Consider the following 21,254-nt stretch of genomic DNA (forward strand, 5'->3'; position numbering starts at 1 on the left):
GAGGAGAAGAAGGAGGATATGGCTGATAGGCACTCTGGGATTCTGGACAGTAGAGCGGTGACGTCTGGGCCAGAGAGGTAGATCTGAGTGTCGTCAGCATAGAGGTGGTACTGGAATCCATGGGACTTTATGAGTTGTCCCATGCCAAGTGTATAGATTGAGAAGAGTAGGGGTCCTAGAACAGAGCCTTGGGGGACTCCAACAGAGAGAGGGTGGGATGAGGAGGTAGTATGGGAGTGGGAAACGCTGAATGTGTGGTTGGAAAGGTACGAGGCGATCCAGGAAAGGGCGAGGTCTTTGATGCCAAAGGAGGAGAGGATCTGTAGTAGGAGGCAGTGGTCAACTGTGTCGAAAGCAGAGGACAGGTCTAGAAGGAGGAGTACAGAGTATTGTCCAGTAGCTTTGGCGGTAAGTAGGTCGTTAGTGATTTTGGTCAGGGCAGTCTCAGTTGAGTGATGGGGGCGGAAACCAGATTGTAGATTGTCGTACAACAAGTTAGATGAGAGGTGGGAGGAGAGTTCAGCATGGACGTGCTGCTCCAGGAGTTTGGAAGCAAATGGGAGCAGCGATATTGGGCGATAGCTGGACATAGCAGTTGGATCGAGGGTTGGCTTTTTAAGGATAGGCGTGATTGTGGCATGTTTGAACGCATGTTTGACAGCTAACTGGCCAAAACAAAAATCAGATGGCTGCATACTATGCACCTTTATAGGATGTTTTCTTATTACAATCAATGGTCAAAATTCTCCAGGTTGTCTCATCTTAGTACATCATTCTGCCTGAATTTGCAGACAGCACACAAATCGCTGTGGTTTTCCTTCAACTACGACCACACTTACACGTGTTTGTGTCAACTCAGACGTATGATTTCCATCATTACCTGAACTGCTCCCCTCCCATTTATAAAAAGAGCTGTACAAGATACAATGAAGTCAGCCCTTATAATACAATTATCTAATATCACAGCCAGAAATCAGGAACCCTCCGTGCCAATGGTGCAATCATAAAGTGGAAAAGTTACCTGTAGCTGCTCGGTAGAGCTGCTGCTCAGTTCATCACCAGATTCGGAATCCGCGAGAAGTTTTTCAGAGTTTTCCCCGGCGGAGTCCGAGTGATCATTAGAGAAGCTAGTCTTTTCGATTTCCATAAGTTCCGGGCCAGGAAAGTGCATGGCTGAGGGGCTCCTGCTCGTGGCCTTTGGTGAATGCAAATCTGTGCACTGCTTACCATTGTTGTGTACCAGGTCTAGAGTAAGTCCTCTCGTCTGTCCAGGGCTACTACTGGGTCCAAAGTTCTGATTGGCATCCCGAATACTTGACGTTTTCCCAAAACTTGAAAGCTCTGGAGATTTATTAACGTTCTCTGTCGACCTCTGCAGCCCTTGCATGACTTTCAGAGGACTATTGGGCAGAACGCCCTGTTTAATGGGTGGCATCAATGCCTTCCTGCCCACCTCCCTCACATACTGAGCGGGAACATACAGCGGTTTAGCGTTTTCATCCTTCTTCACCTGCCACCAGTCTTCATTTGACTTTTTAATCAATATATACCGCTCGCCTTGTTTAATGATGATCTTCTTGTTCTTATATTCATATTCATAGTCGTAGTCGACCTCAATGAACACCGGACCGGGTGCGGGCCTGCCGCTTTTGTCAGCCATTTTCAATGACGTTGATCACCTCTTTAGAAGAACGGTGTGCATTATGAGAGCTTCAAATGAAAACTCTACAGGCAAAAGACAAAAAAAGGGAAAATAAAATTATGCAAGTTAATTCAGCTCAATTATTTTGCAAGTACGGCAAAAATCATGCTAATAACCTATTACAGAAGTTTGCCCCAACAGGATAACACATGTTCATGGCCCCTATTAAATCAAAGGTTTTATTTACATTGCATTTTTTGCATTGTATGATCAGAACTGCAGCAAGAAATCCAGTAATAAGTGGGCTCCTCTATGCCCTCCTGCCCGATTGTTAGGTGTGTCAGTCTTACCATGCAGAGGGAGAAACCTCAAAATAAGTGTATGGGGGAGGGGGTGGCGCAGAAACTACAAATCATGGATAGGGGTACCACATCCTAGATATCACTGAATTAAATATTCATAGTGGAATGTGTTAAGAACAATAAAACATAAAAATCTATGTAAATTAAAATAATCAAAGTGGAAAATCAAATTACAGGCTGATCCAACTTCATAGGAAATGCCTCAAGACAAGGTAATGATGCTCAGTATTGTGTGTGGCCTCCACGTGCCTGTATGACCTCCCTACAATGCCTGGGCATGCTCCTGATGAGGCGGCGGATGTTCTCCTGAGAGATCTCCTCCCAGACGTGGATTAAAGCATCAGTCAACTTCTGGACAGTCTGTGGTGCAACATGGCATTGGTGGATGAAATGAGACATGATGTCCTTGCTCTCATCCGTAAAGAGTACAGGGCGCCAATGCCAAATCTGCCAATCTTGGTGTTCTCTGGCAAATACCAAATCGCCCTGCACGGTGTTGGGCTTGTGGACGTCGGGCCCTCATAACCCCCTCATGGAGTCTGTTTCTAACAGTTTAAGCAGACACATGGATATTAGTGGTCTGCTGGAGGTCATTTTGCAGGGCTCTGGCAGGGCTCCTTCTGTACCTCCTTGCACAAAGGAGGTAGCGGTCCTGCTGCTGGGTTGTTGCCCTCCTACGGCCCCCTCCATGTTGCCTGGTATCTGCTCCATGCTCTGGACACTGTGCTGACAGACACAGCTAATCTTCTTGCCACAGCTCGCATTGATATGCCATCCTGAAAGGGCTGCACTACCTGAGCAACTTCTGTGGGTTGTAGATACTGCCTCATGCCATTGTACAGTACCTCTAGGGGTGAGAGCAATGACAAAAGTGACAAAAACAGCAGCAAAAAGGATGAGAACAGAGAAATGGTCTGTGGTCACCCCCTGCAGAATCACTCCTATAATGTGTCTTGCTAATTGCCGATCATTTCTACCTGTTGTCTGTCCCATTTGCACAACAGCAGGAGAAATCAACTCACAATCAGCGTTGCTTCACAACTGGACAGGTTGATTTCACAAAAGTGTGATTCACTTGGAGTTATGTTGTATTGTTTATGTGTTCCCTTTATTTTTTTTGAGCAGTGTACAAGTGGCTCTGAATTGCGCAGATTTATTTTTTATTTTTTTACAGAAATGTTCTTCCTTTGCATTAACATGTCAGGCCATTTTCACTACACGATGCATTTTTGTATATTTAAAGAGAACCTATGAGTGTAGCAAAGGAAAAAAAAAATAACATCCCAGCAGTAAATCAATGTCCTTAAGAGCCTACAATCTACTAAGGCCTAAAAACTGATTTTCTAGCTTACATACTGGTATGAATATGTGTTCTCTGGAAATACAGTTCTAACAGTGAAATTGCGCCCACACAGCAGTACTGCCACAGTTTCTGCCCACACAGCAACTAGGGAGGTACAGAATTGTCATTACAAAGCAGAAAATCGCTACATAGCAGCACCTAGAATATATCCCTACAGACTGCAACTAGATAACACAGCCCCTGCCACTACGGTGCCCAATGGTGCCCGCTTCACAGTGCCCCTACAGAAGGCTCACACAAGAACCAACCAAATAACAGCCCCTGCCAGTACAGTGCCCAGAGGTGCCCGCTTCACAGTGCTCATACAGAAGGCTCACACAACCAACCAGATAACAGCCCCTGCCACTACAGTGCCCATACAGAAGGCTCACACAATAATCAGATAACAGCCTCTGCCACTACAGTGCCCAAAGGTGCCCACTCCACAGTGCTCATACAGAAGGCTCACACAAGACCTGACCAAATAACAGCCCCTGCCACTACAGTGCCCATACAGAAGGCTCACACAATAATCAGATAACAGCCTCTGCCACTACAGTGCCCAAAGGTGCCCACTCCACAGTACCCATACAGAAGGCTCACACAAGACCTGACCAAATAACAGCCCCTGCCACTACAGTGCCCATACAGAAGGCTCACACAATAATCAGATAACAGCCTCTGCCACTACAGTGCCCAAAAGTGCCCACTCCACAGTACCCATACAGAGGGCTCACACAAGACCTGACCAAATAACAGCCCCTGCCAGTACAGTGTCCAGAGGTGCCCGCTCCACAGTGCTCATACAGAAGGCTCACACAAGAACCGACCAAATAACACAGCGACTGCCAGTACAGTGCCAGAGGTGCCCGCTCCGCAGTGCCCATACAGAAGGCTCACACAAGAACCGACCATTCACCAAAGCGATTTATATCCACAAGTGCCCTGCTGGTAACACATGGTGACATCATACAAAATAGAGTCAGCACAAAGAAAATACACAAAAAAATATTTCTAAAGTAATTCCAACAATTAAAGGGGTATAATATCCAAGAGACAGCATATCGCTAATAATCACTGGAGGACCAATCGCTGGGATCTCCATCAATCCTGAGAAAAGGGGGCCGCACCCCTTCAGCACTGTGACCCCTTCAGGCCTTCGTTTAAGTTTCTTAGCATACAAGAAAATGGAGCAATTTTGTTTTGTTTTTCTTTTTATCCAATTTTCTTTCATTTATGGTCCGTTTGTCTGATTTCACCATCAGTGCTTTTGCATGCAAAAACATAAAATACAATTCCAAGTTTCAAGTGTCTCCTACCCAATAAAATGTAAAACGTGGACATCACTGGGAAGACACTAAGATGGCATAATAAGGCTTTTTTTTCATGGCCCCATTGACTTGAATGGGCAATTTTGATGAGCGGGGGGCAAGACAGACAGCGCGGGGGGCAAGACAGACAGCGCGGGGGGCAAGACAGACAGCGCGGGGGGCAAGACAGACAGCGCGGGGGGCAAGACAGACAGCGCGGGGGGCAAGACAGACAGCGCGGGGGGCAAGACAGACAGCGCGGGGGGCAAGACAGACAGCGCGGGGGGCAAGACAGACAGCGCGGGGGGCAAGACAGACAGCGCGGGGGGCAAGACAGACAGCGCGGGGGGCAAGACAGACAGCGCGGGGGGCAAGACAGACAGCGCGGGGGGCAAGACAGACAGCGCGGGGGGCAAGACAGACAGCGCGGGGGGCAAGACAGACAGCGCGGGGGGCAAGACAGACAGCGCGGGGGGCAAGACAGACAGCGCGGGGGGCAAGACAGACAGCGCGGGGGGCAAGACAGACAGCGCGGGGGGCAAGACAGACAGCGCGGGGGGCAAGACAGACAGCGCGGGGGGCAAGACAGACAGCGCGGGGGGCAAGACAGACAGCGCGGGGGGCAAGACAGACAGCGCGGGGGGCAAGACAGACAGCGCGGGGGGCAAGACAGACAGCGCGGGGGGCAAGACAGACAGCGCGGGGGGCAAGACAGACAGCGCGGGGGGCAAGACAGACAGCGCGGGGGGCAAGACAGACAGCGCGGGGGGCAAGACAGACAGCGCGGGGGGCAAGACAGACAGCGCGGGGGGCAAGACAGACAGCGCGGGGGGCAAGACAGACAGCGCGGGGGGCAAGACAGACAGCGCGGGGGGCAAGACAGACAGCGCGGGGGGCAAGACAGACAGCGCGGGGGGCAAGACAGACAGCGCGGGGGGCAAGACAGACAGCGCGGGGGGCAAGACAGACAGCGCGGGGGGCAAGACAGACAGCGCGGGGGGCAAGACAGACAGCGCGGGGGGCAAGACAGACAGCGCGGGGGGCAAGACAGACAGCGCGGGGGGCAAGACAGACAGCGCGGGGGGCAAGACAGACAGCGCGGGGGGCAAGACAGACAGCGCGGGGGGCAAGACAGACAGCGCGGGGGGCAAGACAGACAGCGCGGGGGGCAAGACAGACAGCGCGGGGGGCAAGACAGACAGCGCGGGGGGCAAGACAGACAGCGCGGGGGGCAAGACAGACAGCGCGGGGGGCAAGACAGACAGCGCGGGGGGCAAGACAGACAGCGCGGGGGGCAAGACAGACAGCGCGGGGGGCAAGACAGACAGCTAGGGGGGCAAGACAGACAGCTAGGGGGGGCAAGACAGACAGCTAGGGGGGGCAAGACAGCTAGGGGGGGCAAGACAGACAGCTAGGGGGGGCAAGACAGACAGCTAGGGGGGGCAAGACAGACAGCTAGGGGGGGCAAGACAGACAGCTAGGGGGGGCAAGACAGACAGCTAGGGGGGGCAAGACAGACAGCTAGGGGGGCAAGACAGACAGCTAGGGGGGCAAGACAGACAGCTAGGGGGGCAAGACAGACAGCTAGGGGGGCAAGACAGACAGCTAGGGGGGGCAAGACAGCTAGGGGGGGCAAGACAGACAGCTAGGGGGGCAAGACAGACAGCTGGGGGGGCAAGACAGACAGCTAGGGGGGGCAAGACAGACAGCTAGGGGGGGCAAGACAGACAGCTAGGGGGGCAAGACAGACAGCTAGGGGGGCAAGACAGACAGCTAGGGGGGCAAGACAGACAGCTAGGGGGGCAAGACAGACAGCTAGGGGGGGCAAGACAGCTAGGGGGGGCAAGACAGACAGCTAGGGGGGCAAGACAGACAGCTGGGGGGGCAAGACAGACAGCTAGGGGGGGCAAGACACACAGCTAGGGGGGGCAAGACAGACAGCTAGGGGGGGCAAGACAGACAGCTAGGGGGGGCAAGACAGACAGCTAGGGGGGGCAAGACAGACAGCTAGGGGGGCAAGACAGACAGCTAGGGGGGCAAGACAGACAGCTAGGGGGGCAAGACAGACAGCTAGGGGGGGCAAGACAGACAGCTAGGGGGGGCAAGACAGACAGCTAGGGGGGCAAGACAGACAGCGCGGGGGCAAGACAGACAGCTAGGGGGGGCAAGACAGACAGCTAGGGGGGGCAAGACAGACAGCTAGGGGGGCAAGACAGACAGCTAGGGGGGCAAGACAGACAGCTAGGGGGGCAAGACAGACAGCTAGGGGGGCAAGACAGACAGCTAGGGGGGCAAGACAGACAGCTAGGGGGGCAAGACAGACAGCTAGGGGGGGCAAGACAGCTAGGGGGGGCAAGACAGACAGCTAGGGGGGCAAGACAGACAGCTGGGGGGGCAAGACAGACAGCTAGGGGGGGCAAGACAGACAGCTAGGGGGGGCAAGACAGACAGCTAGGGGGGGCAAGACAGACAGCTAGGGGGGGCAAGACAGACAGCTAGGGGGGCAAGACAGACAGCTAGGGGGGCAAGACAGACAGCTAGGGGGGCAAGACAGACAGCTAGGGGGGCAAGACAGACAGCTAGGGGGGCAAGACAGACAGCTAGGGGGGCAAGACAGACAGCTAGGGGGGGCAAGACAGCTAGGGGGGGCAAGACAGACAGCTAGGGGGGCAAGACAGACAGCTGGGGGGGCAAGACAGACAGCTAGGGGGGCAAGACAGACAGCTAGGGGGGGCAAGACAGACAGCTAGGGGGGGCAAGACAGACAGCTAGGGGGGGCAAGACAGACAGCTAGGGGGGGCAAGACAGACAGCTAGGGGGGCAAGACAGACAGCTAGGGGGGCAAGACAGACAGCTAGGGGGGCAAGACAGACAGCTAGGGGGGCAAGACAGAATTTCTCTTCGTAGTAGTTTGGGTATTCATCATTTTCAATGGGGAGTGAGTACTGTTCTGGTACCTGAACTTTTTTAAAAAGTTTGGGTCAGGTACCAGAACTTCCACCGGTGAGCCCATCCCTACTCTCACCCATGTCCTCCCTCCTCACAATCATAATTTTAGGACTGGCTGTCAGCCGGTTACAGAAAAACTTCTCACTACACAAAGCCCTGCGCTAAAATTGTACCCCTTCAGCAATCTGCCACACTTTATGGAAAAATCTCAATTCCACATTCCCTACAAGATTTTTTTTTTGTTTTAGGTGCATGCAAAAAAATATGCTGTAGACTGACAAACATCTGGGGCAAGTTATATCAGATTGACATTAATCATAATTTCTAGGTTTGATGTATTCCTTTAAATAGGGCAAAGTAGACAGCTCGGGGCTCTGGGGTAACCCACCAGGGACCCACTGACACAGATTCATAATAATCAGCTCACTGCAGAACGGTCTTGTAAGAAGAAGAAAGTAGTGAGTAGTCGCTGATATGAGAACATGATAGGAGTGAGGATTACTTAACAAAAAAAAAAACCAAACAGCATGATTTATTGTTTCATGCAAACAAATATAAAATGTATAACTGCAGCTGACCATCGGTGATTAAAAAAAAAAAAAAAAAAGGATAAGAGGCTCATTCACCTACATGGTAAAAAAAAAAAAAGAAAGCAAAACACAAAACTAAGCATAAAAATAAACTCTGCACAATAACAGGAACAAATATGGGGCAGGCAGCAAAGAAAGTTAAAATAAAAAAATCATTGGCTGCCATTCACAGTCACTTTGAAGTCCACTATCTAGCTCCTTTAAGGAGTTGTCTAACTATGGCCTGTTACGGCTTATGGCTTTTATAGGTAGGGACAGTGCGTAGAGGCGTTTTGTGAGGCCTGGCCTATCCACGCATTACATGGGCAGACATTCATTTAAGTTACCTCTATGCAAGCAGTTTAACACATACTTGGAGCAGTATCAATCTACTTCCCCCTCTGGCAGCCATCCCTATTGTCTGATCTGTAGTGAGCAGTCTGTGGGTACAGTGACTGAGCACGTGTGACCTCCAGCACTCAGCCCGGTCCATGGACTTGCACACTGCCAGGTGACGCCATACTCTTCACAGGACCCCGATTCCTCTGTATAAAAGGGATAGTAATGGCCATATGAGAAAACGCCGCCTGCACCGCAGTAATCCTCTGCTTCAGCTGCTTTTTGAAAAATCTTAAGTGCAATGTGGTTGACACCTTGGATTTTGCAGACTTGAGGGAGTGTGAATAGATATCAGATTGCGCGCTCCGCTGAGAAGAAAGCCGAATCTGACCACGGCGGTTATGAGAAATGACACGGTGGCAACACATTGGTTTCTGCTGGCAGAAGTGTGGAAAGACCGACAGACCATGAAAAAAAACAAAAACCAATAGAATGGATATAATCTGTGCTGTTAGTATTTTATTTGCCAGAATCGAAGATTTTTTTTTTTCCTTCAAAAGTTAATAACGGATGCAACGTAGATTGTAAGAGTGGACATGGACCAAAAATAAGTCCGTCACGGGACTGAAGAAGGGAAAAAATAAAATAAAAAAGGAGCGCTGTCACCTATGAGAAAAGGAAATAGAAAGATGTGGGAACGACTGAACTGCAGATGTCACTGGACCGCTATACACACAGGGCTGTGGAGCCGGAGCCCAGACCAAGCTGTCAGGGACCACGTCTTCCATATCACACACTAGTCAAGACCCCCTTAAAGAGTAGCGCTGTTTTTTGGCACCTATCCAAGAGATTAGCTGTTTCTCTGAATGACCACAATGTCATACTGCACTTGAGCGTCAAAATGTTACACATTCCCCTGTAATATCAGCCAATAAAAAACAAGTTGTGTCACGTATTTACCATAAATTAAACAAAAATTAATGACCACAGTTCAGTTGACATCACATTCGTAGCACATGGGTAAAAGGATGACATATGCACTAGAGAAAAGGGGGAAAATGCTTTGACTTTAAAAAGTTGCTTTTAGGTCTGCTTTTCAGGTGTGCAGCGTTCCTCTGCCTCAGTTTCCTTCTTACCGGGGGTCGTTGCGCTCCTGATGAGTGACAATTCGGACGAGGTTCCTGCCCGAGCTGCGCTCTTCTATGGGGCCAGTGGAGACAGTTTTCCCACTGTAGAAATAAGCGCCAGATCCGGCACCTATACACTTCATAGCAAACTGCCTGCAAGCACGTGCTCCTTGCTTAATGAAACTCTAAGCACAAAATGACTGTTCAATCCAAGCACAGGTGCACACTTATCATGGTCACACATTCTAGTGCAACTTTCCACTAACTTTTTTCCCCAATGAGTTGTGCCCTTCTCTGGCTTTATAACACCAGAGCTGTCAATTAAAGAAGATCGATATATAGGAGAAAACAAAGCAGGCGGGAAGGAGCACTTAAAATGTTCGGCCCCGCCATCATGCACCGAGCGCCTGTACTTGGTTTGTACAGTCATTCTGTGCTGAAAGACTCCGTTTAAGAAACGGGCCACCTCTGACTATAGTGCTGACCGCTTACCAGAGCAAGGACCTGCTCAAAATAAAGAAATTCAATCCATTCTTTGGAGTAAAATTGTAAAGTTTTATATAATAAAATCACATTGAAAAAAAAAAAAAAAAAAATGGAAAAATAAAAATGTCTTCTACAACATGGACAACCGGACAATATTTAACTAATAACAGAAAAGAAACGAGAATCATTAACCAATAGTTACTGGGGCTTAGCAGTGAGCAGATCACCAGACTCCGGGCGTCTCTGATGACAACGTGCATGCCCTATAGAAGAGACAAAAGGATAAAACAATGTTATCTTTTCACCTCTCCCCAAGTGTGCAGACGATCAATGCGCAAAACTACCAGACCTCCGTCATATCAACCATAAGGGTTTGTGTGCACAGGACGCATCATAAGACAAACTCCCCTTCTAGTGCCGCCGGGGATCCAGCGCAGGTTACTCTGGAAGCGGCGTCAGCTCCATCTGATTGGCTGCAGCGGTCCTGTGACCTCTGAACAGAGCAGACAGATCCTGGTGCAGCCGCAGACCTCTGGAATGGTCTGTGGTGGATCCACATGAAGGTGGATAGGAGTTCATTTATTCTGAAACTATAGATGCCTAAAAGAAAAATTATTTCACCGCCAGGGGTAAACTGAACCTAAACTGAGGCCACTGTCACACCAAAAGGTTTTGTGTTTAAAGGAAAACAGTCTCTGGAAACACTTGAGAGCAGTAACACATCTGCAGTATTTCTGGCCTTTATATGGCGGCGTCTCTGAAGAGCGACTACACCTTATAAGCACAGACCTCAATGGGAGAATAAGACTCGAAATAGAAGCACTACAGAAATGTGGTCGCAGAAGCAAATCATTACCAAAACCTGAAGTATTGCATTCATAGCGATGTGCCGCTTCCTTCACTGCCGAGAACTGCTCCGCGCAACAAACAGCAGCAGGTAGCAGGAAAAGGAAGTAATACTGCGGTTACAAACCCTCGAAGGATGCCCCGATTCTGAGCCGACGGCTACATCTTGCATCCTAAACATAAAGCAAGCAGATCAAAAAAAGACCAAAGCGTCAGCCACACCCCGGCTAGACATCTGAGATGGCTGATAACAGGGAACAATAGTGAAAAGCACAGCCAAGGCTGCTAACTACAAGTTTACTGATTTGCACATTATATAACATAACTGCAGTAATTCTGTAATGGCTCGCTGTAGGATATTGAGCAGGGCCCCATTTATCACAAATGGAGGGGGTGGGCAGGCAGTGATGCCATCAGTGGAATACAGGCTTCCAAAAACTGCGCCACAGGCCCAAAAGTCTACATGGCACCTAAGCAGATTTGGCAGCCATTGTTTACACATGTGGGCTAACCTAAATTCAACACCATTCTCATTGAAATCAACGGACCTCCAGAGCCAGAGACGATCTCACGGGCAGCGACTTATCTCCGCGCCAAACTAATGGGTAGGAAATAGGAATCCACCAGGCCAGATTCGTCTCTCCCCTGACATTTCTTAGGAGACTGGAGGTTTCCTTGCACATGAGATGGTCAGATGATCCCATCGAAAAAATTGGCCAATGTATGTGAGGATGTCATAAATGGAGTATAGTTATACAGATCAAAGGCTGAAGGGTCTTACATCTCTGGCCGCCCCCCACCCACTCTGTACAGGAAACTGAAGCGGGCTACCTGATGGAGAGCAGACATGGAGTGTGTACACAGTGTAACTATCAAGTGGATGACCATTTTTGGAAGGGCAAACTAGAACTGTGTACATCCCAATTACTAAAGATCAATGCAAGGCTCAGAATATTGCCCGAAGGCAGGGGGTCTCTAACATGGCAATGGAAGTACAATATTGTCCATGCCACATCTATAAAATACCAGTTTGACACAATCCAAGAATATATCCATGGTCAGGGAACATACTCACACCAGTGGGTAAAATCGCAGAAGTTTTGCCACCTGGAAACACACAGTAAAACAATATCTCCTTGAATTATGGAGATCATATTCACATGTATAGAATAAGTGGTGTGTTCGGTACGATGACGGCCATGTTGCATTTCTAGGAGGTTCCTAGGGGAAATATGACCAACAATAGAAATTAGGGACAAAACTGAGGTTTAATCGCATCCAATGAGCGGTCCTCCTCTGACCTCAGGGGGGAGTGAGGGGTCTAGCGAGACCCTTTATAGCATCTCATCTACTGAGCAGAAATCTCAGACCCCAGGAGAGGAATGAGTATTGCAGACCTGTCCATATTTCCTGCAGGGCTCTCCTCTGCCAGAAGCGCTCACGGATCCAATTCATAAGACGTCTCTGCATTTTATCCCTTTTATTTCATACTGATTTTTGTATTTCATCTTCTGTAACCCTTTTAGGAACTGTACTGTGTATATTAAATCTAAAATTTAATATTCTCTAATCATACCTCCAAACTCTGAAGAGGGCAAGAATAGCCTGATTGTGTTACCATGTGTACGTGACAGTGAAAGAGTACCTATCAGGTGCTCGGGAAAGCTGGGTGGGGTGTGTGCCCCAGTGCAGGCATCTCATTGGTCTATCAAAACAGCACATGGTGGCAGCAAAAGTGTGGTGTGGATGAGAGAACTGGGTGTGGGGTGCGCTTAACTCGTTGTCAGCCTATAGATGAGAGGAAAGTGGGGACCCCTTTATAGTAGAATGCGGGGCACGTGTTGCGACTGGTGTTCCTGACAACTCAGTGGCAGTGGGGTTGATTCTGACAATGATGGGGCCTTAAAAGACGAATGTCTGAACCAAAGACCCTGTTTTTTAACTTGACAATTTGAAGGTAGGTTTTCTTATCACCACATTCCATTGGCTATTAAAACAAGTGTGCCCAACCACCAGGGCTCATTCCCCCCCCCCCCCCCCCCCCCAAGTGTGCCCAACCACCAGGTTCTGCCCCCACCCCAAGTGTGCCCAACCAACAGGGCCTACCCCCCCAAGTGTGCCCAACCACCAGGTTCTACCCCCACCCCAAGTGTGCCCAACCAACAGGGCCTACCCCCCCAAGTGTGCCCAACCACCAGGTTCTACCCCCACCCCAAGTGTGCCCAACCAACAGGGCCTACCCCCCCAAGTGTGCCCAACCATCAGGGCCTACCCCCCCCAAGTGTGCCCAACCACCAGGGACTAAAAAAGTGTGCCCAACCACCAGGGCAAAGTGTGCCCAACCACCAGGGCCCCCCCCAAGTGTGCCCAACCACCAGGGCCCCCCACAATATCACATTCCAATTTGCACGGCCACTGAAAAGCTTCAAACGTCTCCGATCGTTACATGCAAATTAAAATTCCTGCCGGCAGGATGGAGGTTAAGCGGTTTGACAATAAAAAGAAATGCACTCCCAAGCAACTGAAGCAAACAGTAATGCCTGCGCCTCCCTCTCACCACATGTTGCTGCGTACAGCTCCATGTGCCTGTGTATCTAGTGCCGTTCGCATAACATTCCACATTACAAAGCACCTCGGGTCAGGAATTCACTTGATCCATTTTTTTTTGCAAACGTCGCCACGCTGCACGGGGGACACTGGGACGATGACAGACGATGGCGTGCAGCGGCACTGGCGGAGTTAACAGCATTAATGCCTTGTAAGCCCCTTTGACAAAATCAACCTTGGACTGGACTCGCAGAGCGGCAAACATCCCTTTAGTGAGAAACATACAAAATCCCTTCATCCTGTAATGCCGCTGGTCCAATACGGCCACTTAGACGCTTACAGTCAGAATTCTGCGCGGAGGCGAGAGTGTATAGCAGCGCAGGCAGCAATCGGCTCCTATGGATTTCACATTATTAATATATAGACACGTTCCAGAGCCTTTCAGACCCACATCGTAAGTGAGAGGTGCAATGGTGCTACAACCCGCACACCTGTGATGATACATGCACGATATCTGCGTCTTGACAGGTGTGTTGGGTCGTAACGCTATCAACACCGCACACGTGCTATAGGGCTGTGGTTACGTGGTCGCACAACATCGCATCTAATGACTGTCAGCAGGGTTGCAATACAACTTACAACACTGTTGATTTTTGGTCACGAGGTGTTTGCCCGTTCCTAAATCTTTACTGTGTGAATACGGCCACTGGGTATGTTCACACGAACTTTTGCTCAGGCAGAAAAAGCATCAAAACAGGCACATCTTTGAAAAAAAAAAAAAAAACATCTTGTGCCTATATTCAGGATTTTTAACATTTTTTTTTTCTTTCCTAAAAACTCCAAGCGGTTAAAAGAATTGTCCCAATCATTCTTCAGGAGTTTTCCCACTCGCAAGAAGTTTTGTACTTTAAAATACAAGTATGGTATATGGATGAGCTAGGAAGATGCTCGGACGTCTATTGGAGCGTTTAGCGTTTTAGCTTAAAAAAAAAAAGCTAGATGTTTCTTCATTATTCAATGGAGTGAAAAAACCCCCCACAGAATATGACAGTAGAATTCACAAAAACCATGGGAGAAAGATACAAATAAAAATAAACAAATAAACACAAAACAGATAGTGAAATGCTCAGTAAACAAAAAATAAATAAACGCTTCAGGGAAGGGGAAAAAAAAGCCAGCATTTCCTAGTCTGAATACGAAAAAAACAATGTGTGCACGGAGCCTTAGAGAGGATCCTCACTACTAACTGAATAATGATGCATTTAGAAGCGCTTATTTCGCTCACTGATACATTAACAAGCCCCAAATGACTATTGATTACCAGGGAAGCACCACACAGGAATAAATTATAAAATGCCTTTATTAGATATTGATGGCAAAGTAAAAAGAGCAAATATCAGTGCGCATAGCAGGACTAGGAAACAACGCAATTGTTTCACAACTTAGGTCATCCCCCTGACAATGGATAACTTCCGAAACGCGCGTCGGGGTGCGCAAATACAGGACGTGGCGACTCCCTAAGGTAGATATTGAGTACTTCTTATCCCTCCTCTTGCACATAGCACTTTTTTTTATTGATGCACTTGCTGTGTGACCAGGTTTTGATATTTAAATTGCTGCTTTGCACATTGCACTTTGGATAATATAGTATATTATGTCTGGACCGGATTTATTATACCTATGAATTATTTGAGTATACTGCTATATATTCACACCAGCTTTCGATTGCTGCTTTGCACGTTGCGCTTTTTTGATAATTCTATTTCTGTATTTTTCATGTTATATTATCGCACATTATTTTCTACTTTTTCACTCTAGAGATATACCGTAGATATATATTGGGTCGGCCAGTATTACCCAAGTTGTGAAACAATTACCGTATATGTGTTTCCTAGTCCTGCTATGAGCATATATTTTCTGTTTTTACTTTGCCATCAATATGTAATAAAGGCATTTTATAATGTATTCCTGTGTGTTGCTTCCCTGGTAACCAATAGATTGTTTGTTTGAGCTGTTTCTCCTGGTTTTGTGGTTTCCACTTCTTTCAGAGAGTATCGGATTATTGAATCTGCATTTTTTTACACATATTTTATATTGTTCTTATATATTGATTGGAGCAATTTTCGGTGCATCTGTGGTTTTAACCAAATGACTTTATGTCAAGTCTTCACCCAGGACACAGTACCACGGCATAAGCACGCAGCACCGTGGCATAAGCACGCAGCACCGTGGCATTGGCAGCACATTCCCTGTTAATCATTTTTGACACTTGACATTAATCTTTATAGAAATCCTACACAATTCCAACCATTCAGGGGACCAGCTCACTCTGACAACTAGACTCGCACAGGTTGGAGACCGCCGCTTTAGAGACACACAGTTGTGCCAAAGTGACAATAGTGAAGACCCCTTAAAGATGGGAACCAAAGCAAGCGAGCTGGGGATCAACCAAGAACTCACTACCAACTTTAACATATGTCAGATCTCTGGGAGGCTCCAAAGTTCCCTGTGTGAACGGAGACATACTGCGTGCACGACAATTGCTCTATACACAGAGATGCCTCTGGTATCTGCACATGGGGTTACATAGTCAGATCCCAGTGATCAGCGCTTTATCACCTCTCCCGTGGATAAACGGATTCTGTTGGAGAATTCCTTTAATGTGACTCCAATAATAGACATTTTTCTGCCAGGAGAGGCTGTTGTATCAGTGATCCGCAAAACTTAAGGAATGCAGCAAAGCATGAGTAATATACAAAAGCAAACAGAGAGGCCTGGAAGCCGCAGAAACGTAAAGTCACAGCACGCAGCGGATGACAGAGCACTGCGGCGGTCGTATTACTCCATCGCTGAGACGATGCCACAAGAATGTGAAGGAGAAAACTGAGCCAGTGCAATCCGCAGTCATAATTACAGGACACACGCAGATGACGCAGAGCCGACCCCATGACTATTACATAAGGCTGTAGATCAACCTGCTGCATTATTGCTCCGCTATCAAGAGGTTCTTTATTAGGGAAGATGGGAGCAGCCTGGAAGGGCAGCTGGCGTCTCTGCAATATGTGAACGGCCCATTGACTTCACAGCGCACCATTTCATGTTTTATAATCATTGCAAAGTAACTGCAGAGGAATGCGCCCCCATCACTTACACCAGCGGGGTCATCACCGGGTGGTAATGTGCCGTGCAGCCAAATACAGGGCAGAATTTGGGAAGGTTTTGCAATGTGTCTATAAGAATAATAAGATTTATGCTGCAAATCCATGAGCTGATTTTACTGTGCAATTTACAGACAGCAGCACAATTTTCCCAAATCCCAGGTTAGATTGAGCAAACAAAGCTCCCATCAATGGCGGGGGTACAGACTTCTGGGATGCTGCACAGTCCCGCGCTGGCACACTGGGCACTGGGCAGGGAAGCTGCAGCAAAGCCGGGCGACTGTGGCATCCGGTGCTGAATTACTGCCGCTGTCCCTTCACCCTCCTGAGGAGTAGGGGTCCCAGAGATCTGCCCCCCACGGATCACAGAGTGATGGCACTGCCTTATAAAATGCCATTTGAGCATTATAACCCAGGAGAGAAGTGCAGCGGTCTAACCTCTGGGTCTCCTCACTCTTACTGAGGCTTTTCAGGCCAACATGGAAATTAATGAACATTTACAGTCGCTTGATCAAGTAGGTGAGTGCGCGCTCACTCTGCGATCACCACTGGTGTGAATGGGACCATCAGAAACTAACGAATGAGAAAAGAGATGCACATATCATGGTTTTCTGACCACTAGGTGGCATCGTGCGCTACAGGCGGTGGGCACATAGAGGGCCTCTACGGGCAGGGCACATAGAGGGCCTCTACGGGCAGGGCACATAGAGGGCCTCTACGGGCAGGGCACCTAGAGGGCAGGACACCTCGGCCACTGGGGTCAGTGATGCACCCAAGCGGTTTTTAGTGTCAGTGACACAAGGAGAAGACGTCACGCCCCCTCGTCTCAGGTGCACGCTGTGTGGTTGACCATTGGCTACAGCGCCACCCACAGTCACACCGGTGTATAGCTACATGCATACGGCCCAGGTACAACAAAACATCACATGTGGAGTCACTCCAGAGCGATGGCAGCGCCCCGGGGGGCAGCAGCCATTGTACATACCACTAGGACACTGGCATGGCGCTGGGCTGTAGGGGTGCAGCAGTCTGACCCCATTGAAGTGAATGGGACTGTATGGCGGACACATGAGATGTGTGGGGATGGTCACATTACATGGCACCTACAGGTGACACAGGGACATGGCTGGGCGGAGGGCGCTGCTCATTCCTTCAGGTGAGAGGAGGAGGAGGAGGAAGTGTCCGCTCAGCACAGGACACAGGAAGACAATGACAGCCACAGACACACTGTACACAGGAGTTTTGTTTCCAGATGCGACTTTCCCCTCTTTCTGACCCCCGTCCCCTCCCGTAACTTCTAGCAGCCCCTGTTCTAACAAAGGTTTAAGAGCCGCTTTCCCTCTCTGTCACCCCGACCTTTCACCGTCCGCAGCCAATGGGGCTCCCGGACTTACCGCCTCCTCAGCGACCACCGCGGTGCGTCCCTCGCTTCCCAGACGACCTTCCGCGGTCGGAGCAGCAGCCGCAACAGCCGCAACAGCCGCAACAGCGACCACTTTGAGGAAGTCAACACGCAGCAGTCGCCCGTGTGTTCTGCCGCGGCCCCGCCCCCCGAGTGCTGCGGCAGTGCTCCGCCTACACACGTGACGTCACGCTGAGCGCCCGCCTCTGTCGGCAAAGCTCCGCCCACTCGTCCCCGGAACTTCTGTGTGTAGAGAGGACTCACTAGTCACTCCAGTGTGGCACTGGCGCAGGCGGGAGCGGGAAAAGCCGGGGCCGGCCTCTGGAGACTGAGCCTGCGTGTCACGGCCGGCCTCTGGAGACTGAGCCTGCGTGTCACGGCCGGCCTCTGGAGACTGAGCCTGCGTGTCACGGCCGGCCTCTGGAGACTGAGCCTGCGTGTCACGGCCGGCCTCTGGAGACTGAGCCTGCGTGTCACGGGCGGCAGGTGCGCTGTGCAGTGTGGCCACGAGGATGGAGACATCATTACTTCATGGTTTTAGGAGGAGACTTCTTTTATTTTTATTTAAATGCCTGTAATTATGGCTAAAAATACTTTTTGCAATTGTGTTTCCTTACAAATTCTGCCCCACTTGCCTTCTCTATCCTCATTGTGGTGCTGGCTGCAGAATGAGCTAACTGAGGATCTGTCAGTGAGCCGGCTCTGGCTACAGCTTAACCCTTTTATGTCTACCTGAGCGCCTGGCTGCTGACCACAGACCACCCCAAAGTAGAATGTGCAGAAAGCAGCCTGTAGTAGCCATTTTTTTTAATGAAACTTTATTGCCAAACTGATTTGTAGCCCCAAATTGATGCATTTAAGTGCATAAAATAAAAATGTTCCCTTGAAGTTGACAGCCCCTTAAATAACATGGCAAATTTACATTTTTGCATTTACTTTTTTTTCCCTCCTTTTTCCAAGAGTCATAACCATTGTTATTTCATGGATAGAGCCGCCAGAGTTCAATTTTTATGATTTGTGTTTTTCAAAAACTTATTTTAATACTTTTATTTGTTAGAATTGAACCTGCAGTTGTTTGATTGCTTGGGCGATGTACAGTGTATAGTAAATCTGATCTGTGAAGCCGAGCTTGTACAGGAGAACACCAGTGTGGCCCGAACAAGCTCCCAGCTGCCATTGCAACCCATCAGCTCCCTGCGATCACGTCACAAAGGGGCCAATGGGCTCCCAACCGATGCACCAGCGACACTGTATGACTTAAATGCCTTTGTTACTGGTTGGCGGTGGCATTTAAGTAGTTAAACAGCAGCGATTGGAGCTAGCTCTGGTTGCTGCTGTACAAACAGCTCAATGCCTGAGCCCTTCCATACACTCCCCCCTGCTCCATGAAGTGATGGAACATCATGAACAAGGGGTTAAGATGCCAGCTTTACACTTTTTGTCTTACTTCGTTTCCTCAGGATGTGTTCATCCTCGGCTACAGGTGACGGCTATGGTGGAGCAGCGCCTCCAGCTCCCCCGCTTACTCTGGCAGTGCACAGCTTTAGGCTCGGCTTACTGAAGATTCTTATTCTGGAGGATGGCGGCAACACAAGGATGCTACCTCACTGTGCTGCCTGCTCCGGACCAACAGCTAAATCTAACGGTCACTACTCCCTGCTAATTCTCTTGGGTCCCTCTGCAGTATTCGACACTGTGGATCATCGGCCTCAAGGACACCGTTCTCTCCTGGTTCTCCTCCTATCTCTCTGACCGATCCTTCACTGTATGTTTTGCTGGTTCCTCCTCCTCTCACCTTCCCCTTACTGTTGGGGTTCCTCAAGGATCAGTCCTAGGCCCCCTCCTCTTCTCTTTGTATACTGCCCCTATTGGACAAACAATCAGTAGATTTGGTTTCCAGTACCATCTCTATGCTGACGACACCCAATTATACACTTCTGCTCCCGATATCACACCGACCTTTTTAGAAAACACCAGTGATTGTCTTACTGCTGTCTCTAACATCATGTCCTCCCTCTATCTGAAACTGAACCTGTCAAAAACTGAACTCCTCGTGTTCTCTCCCTCTACTAACCTACCTTTGCCTGACATTGCCATCTCCGTGTGCGGTTCCACCATTACTCCAAAGCAACATGCCCGCTGCCTTGGGGTCATCCTTGATTCCGAGCTTTCATTCACCCCCCACATCCGATCACTGGCTCGCTCTTCTTATCTGCATCTCAAAAACATTTCTAGAATTCGCCCTTTTCTTACTTTAGACTCTGCAAAAACTCTGACTGTTTCACTTATTCATTCTCGTCTGGACTATTGTAACTCTCTACTAATCGGCCTCCCTCTTGCAAAACTCTCCCCGCTCCAATCTGTCCTGAATGCTGCAGCCAGGATCATATTCCTCACCAACCGTTACACCGATGCCTCTACCCTGTGCCAGTCATTACACTGGTTACCCATCCACTCCAGAATCCAGTACAAAACTACTACCCTCATCCACAAAGCACTCCATGGCTCAGCACCACCCTACATCTCCTCCCTGGTATCAGTCTACCACCCTACCCGTGCCCTCCGCTCCGCTAATGACCTCAGGTTAGCATCCTCAATAATCAGAACCTCCCACTCCCGTCTCCAAGACTTTACACGTGCTGCGCCGATTCTTTGGAATGCACTACCCAGGTTAATACGATTAATCCCCAATCCCCACAGTTTTAAGCGTGCCCTAAAAACTCATTTGTTCAGATTGGCCTACTGCCTCAATGCATTAACCTAACGATCCCTGTGTGGCCCATTTAAAAAAAAAAAAAAAAACATAATCAGGTGCCTCGTATCATGTTCTCATACACTTTATGCAGTTAATAGCCCTCTGTGTCTGTAGTGTTACATACTTAGGCAGATAACTGGTTCATGCAGCTTTACATGAACAGCGGAACCTTACACTATGGCCGGTCCGGATAACTAAAGCAATTGTTACCATCCACCTCTCGTGTCTCCCCTTTTCCTCATAGTTTGTAAGCTTGCGAGCAGGGCCCTCACTCCTCCTGGTATCTGTTTTGAACTGTATTTCTGTTATGCTGTAATGTCTATTGTCTGTACAAGTCCCCTCTATAATTTGTAAAGCGCTGCGGAATATGTTGGCGCTATATAAATAAAATTATTATTATGTACTGTAGGGTGCCACCGC

The 21,254-nt window shown here is 49.0% G+C and overlaps 1 protein-coding gene across 11 annotated transcripts in view; it reads right to left on the reverse strand.

Annotated features, from left to right (window-relative positions):
* Window positions 1–18,239, reverse strand: part of ARHGAP12 (Rho GTPase activating protein 12) — a 93,512-nt gene extending 75,273 nt beyond the window's left edge. For 5 of the 11 annotated variants that reach the window (XM_069729658.1, XM_069729655.1, XM_069729651.1 and 2 more), the window contains exons 1-2: window positions 18,072–18,164; window positions 1,022–1,725 (exon numbers count right to left, since the gene is read on the reverse strand). In XM_069729658.1, coding sequence (XP_069585759.1) covers window positions 1,022–1,660 — 639 coding nt within the window. In that variant the 5' untranslated portion in view covers window positions 1,661–1,725; window positions 18,072–18,164. Of the gene's footprint in view, window positions 1–1,021; window positions 1,726–18,071 lie in introns of all 11 variants that reach the window. The other 6 variants (XM_069729648.1, XM_069729654.1, XM_069729647.1 and 3 more) reach the window with 6 other exon arrangements.
* Window positions 18,240–21,254: the final 3,015 nt, after the last annotated feature.

Source organism: Ranitomeya imitator, chromosome 6 (assembly GCF_032444005.1).
Source record: "Ranitomeya imitator isolate aRanImi1 chromosome 6, aRanImi1.pri, whole genome shotgun sequence".
NCBI lineage: Eukaryota > Metazoa > Chordata > Amphibia > Anura > Dendrobatidae > Ranitomeya > Ranitomeya imitator.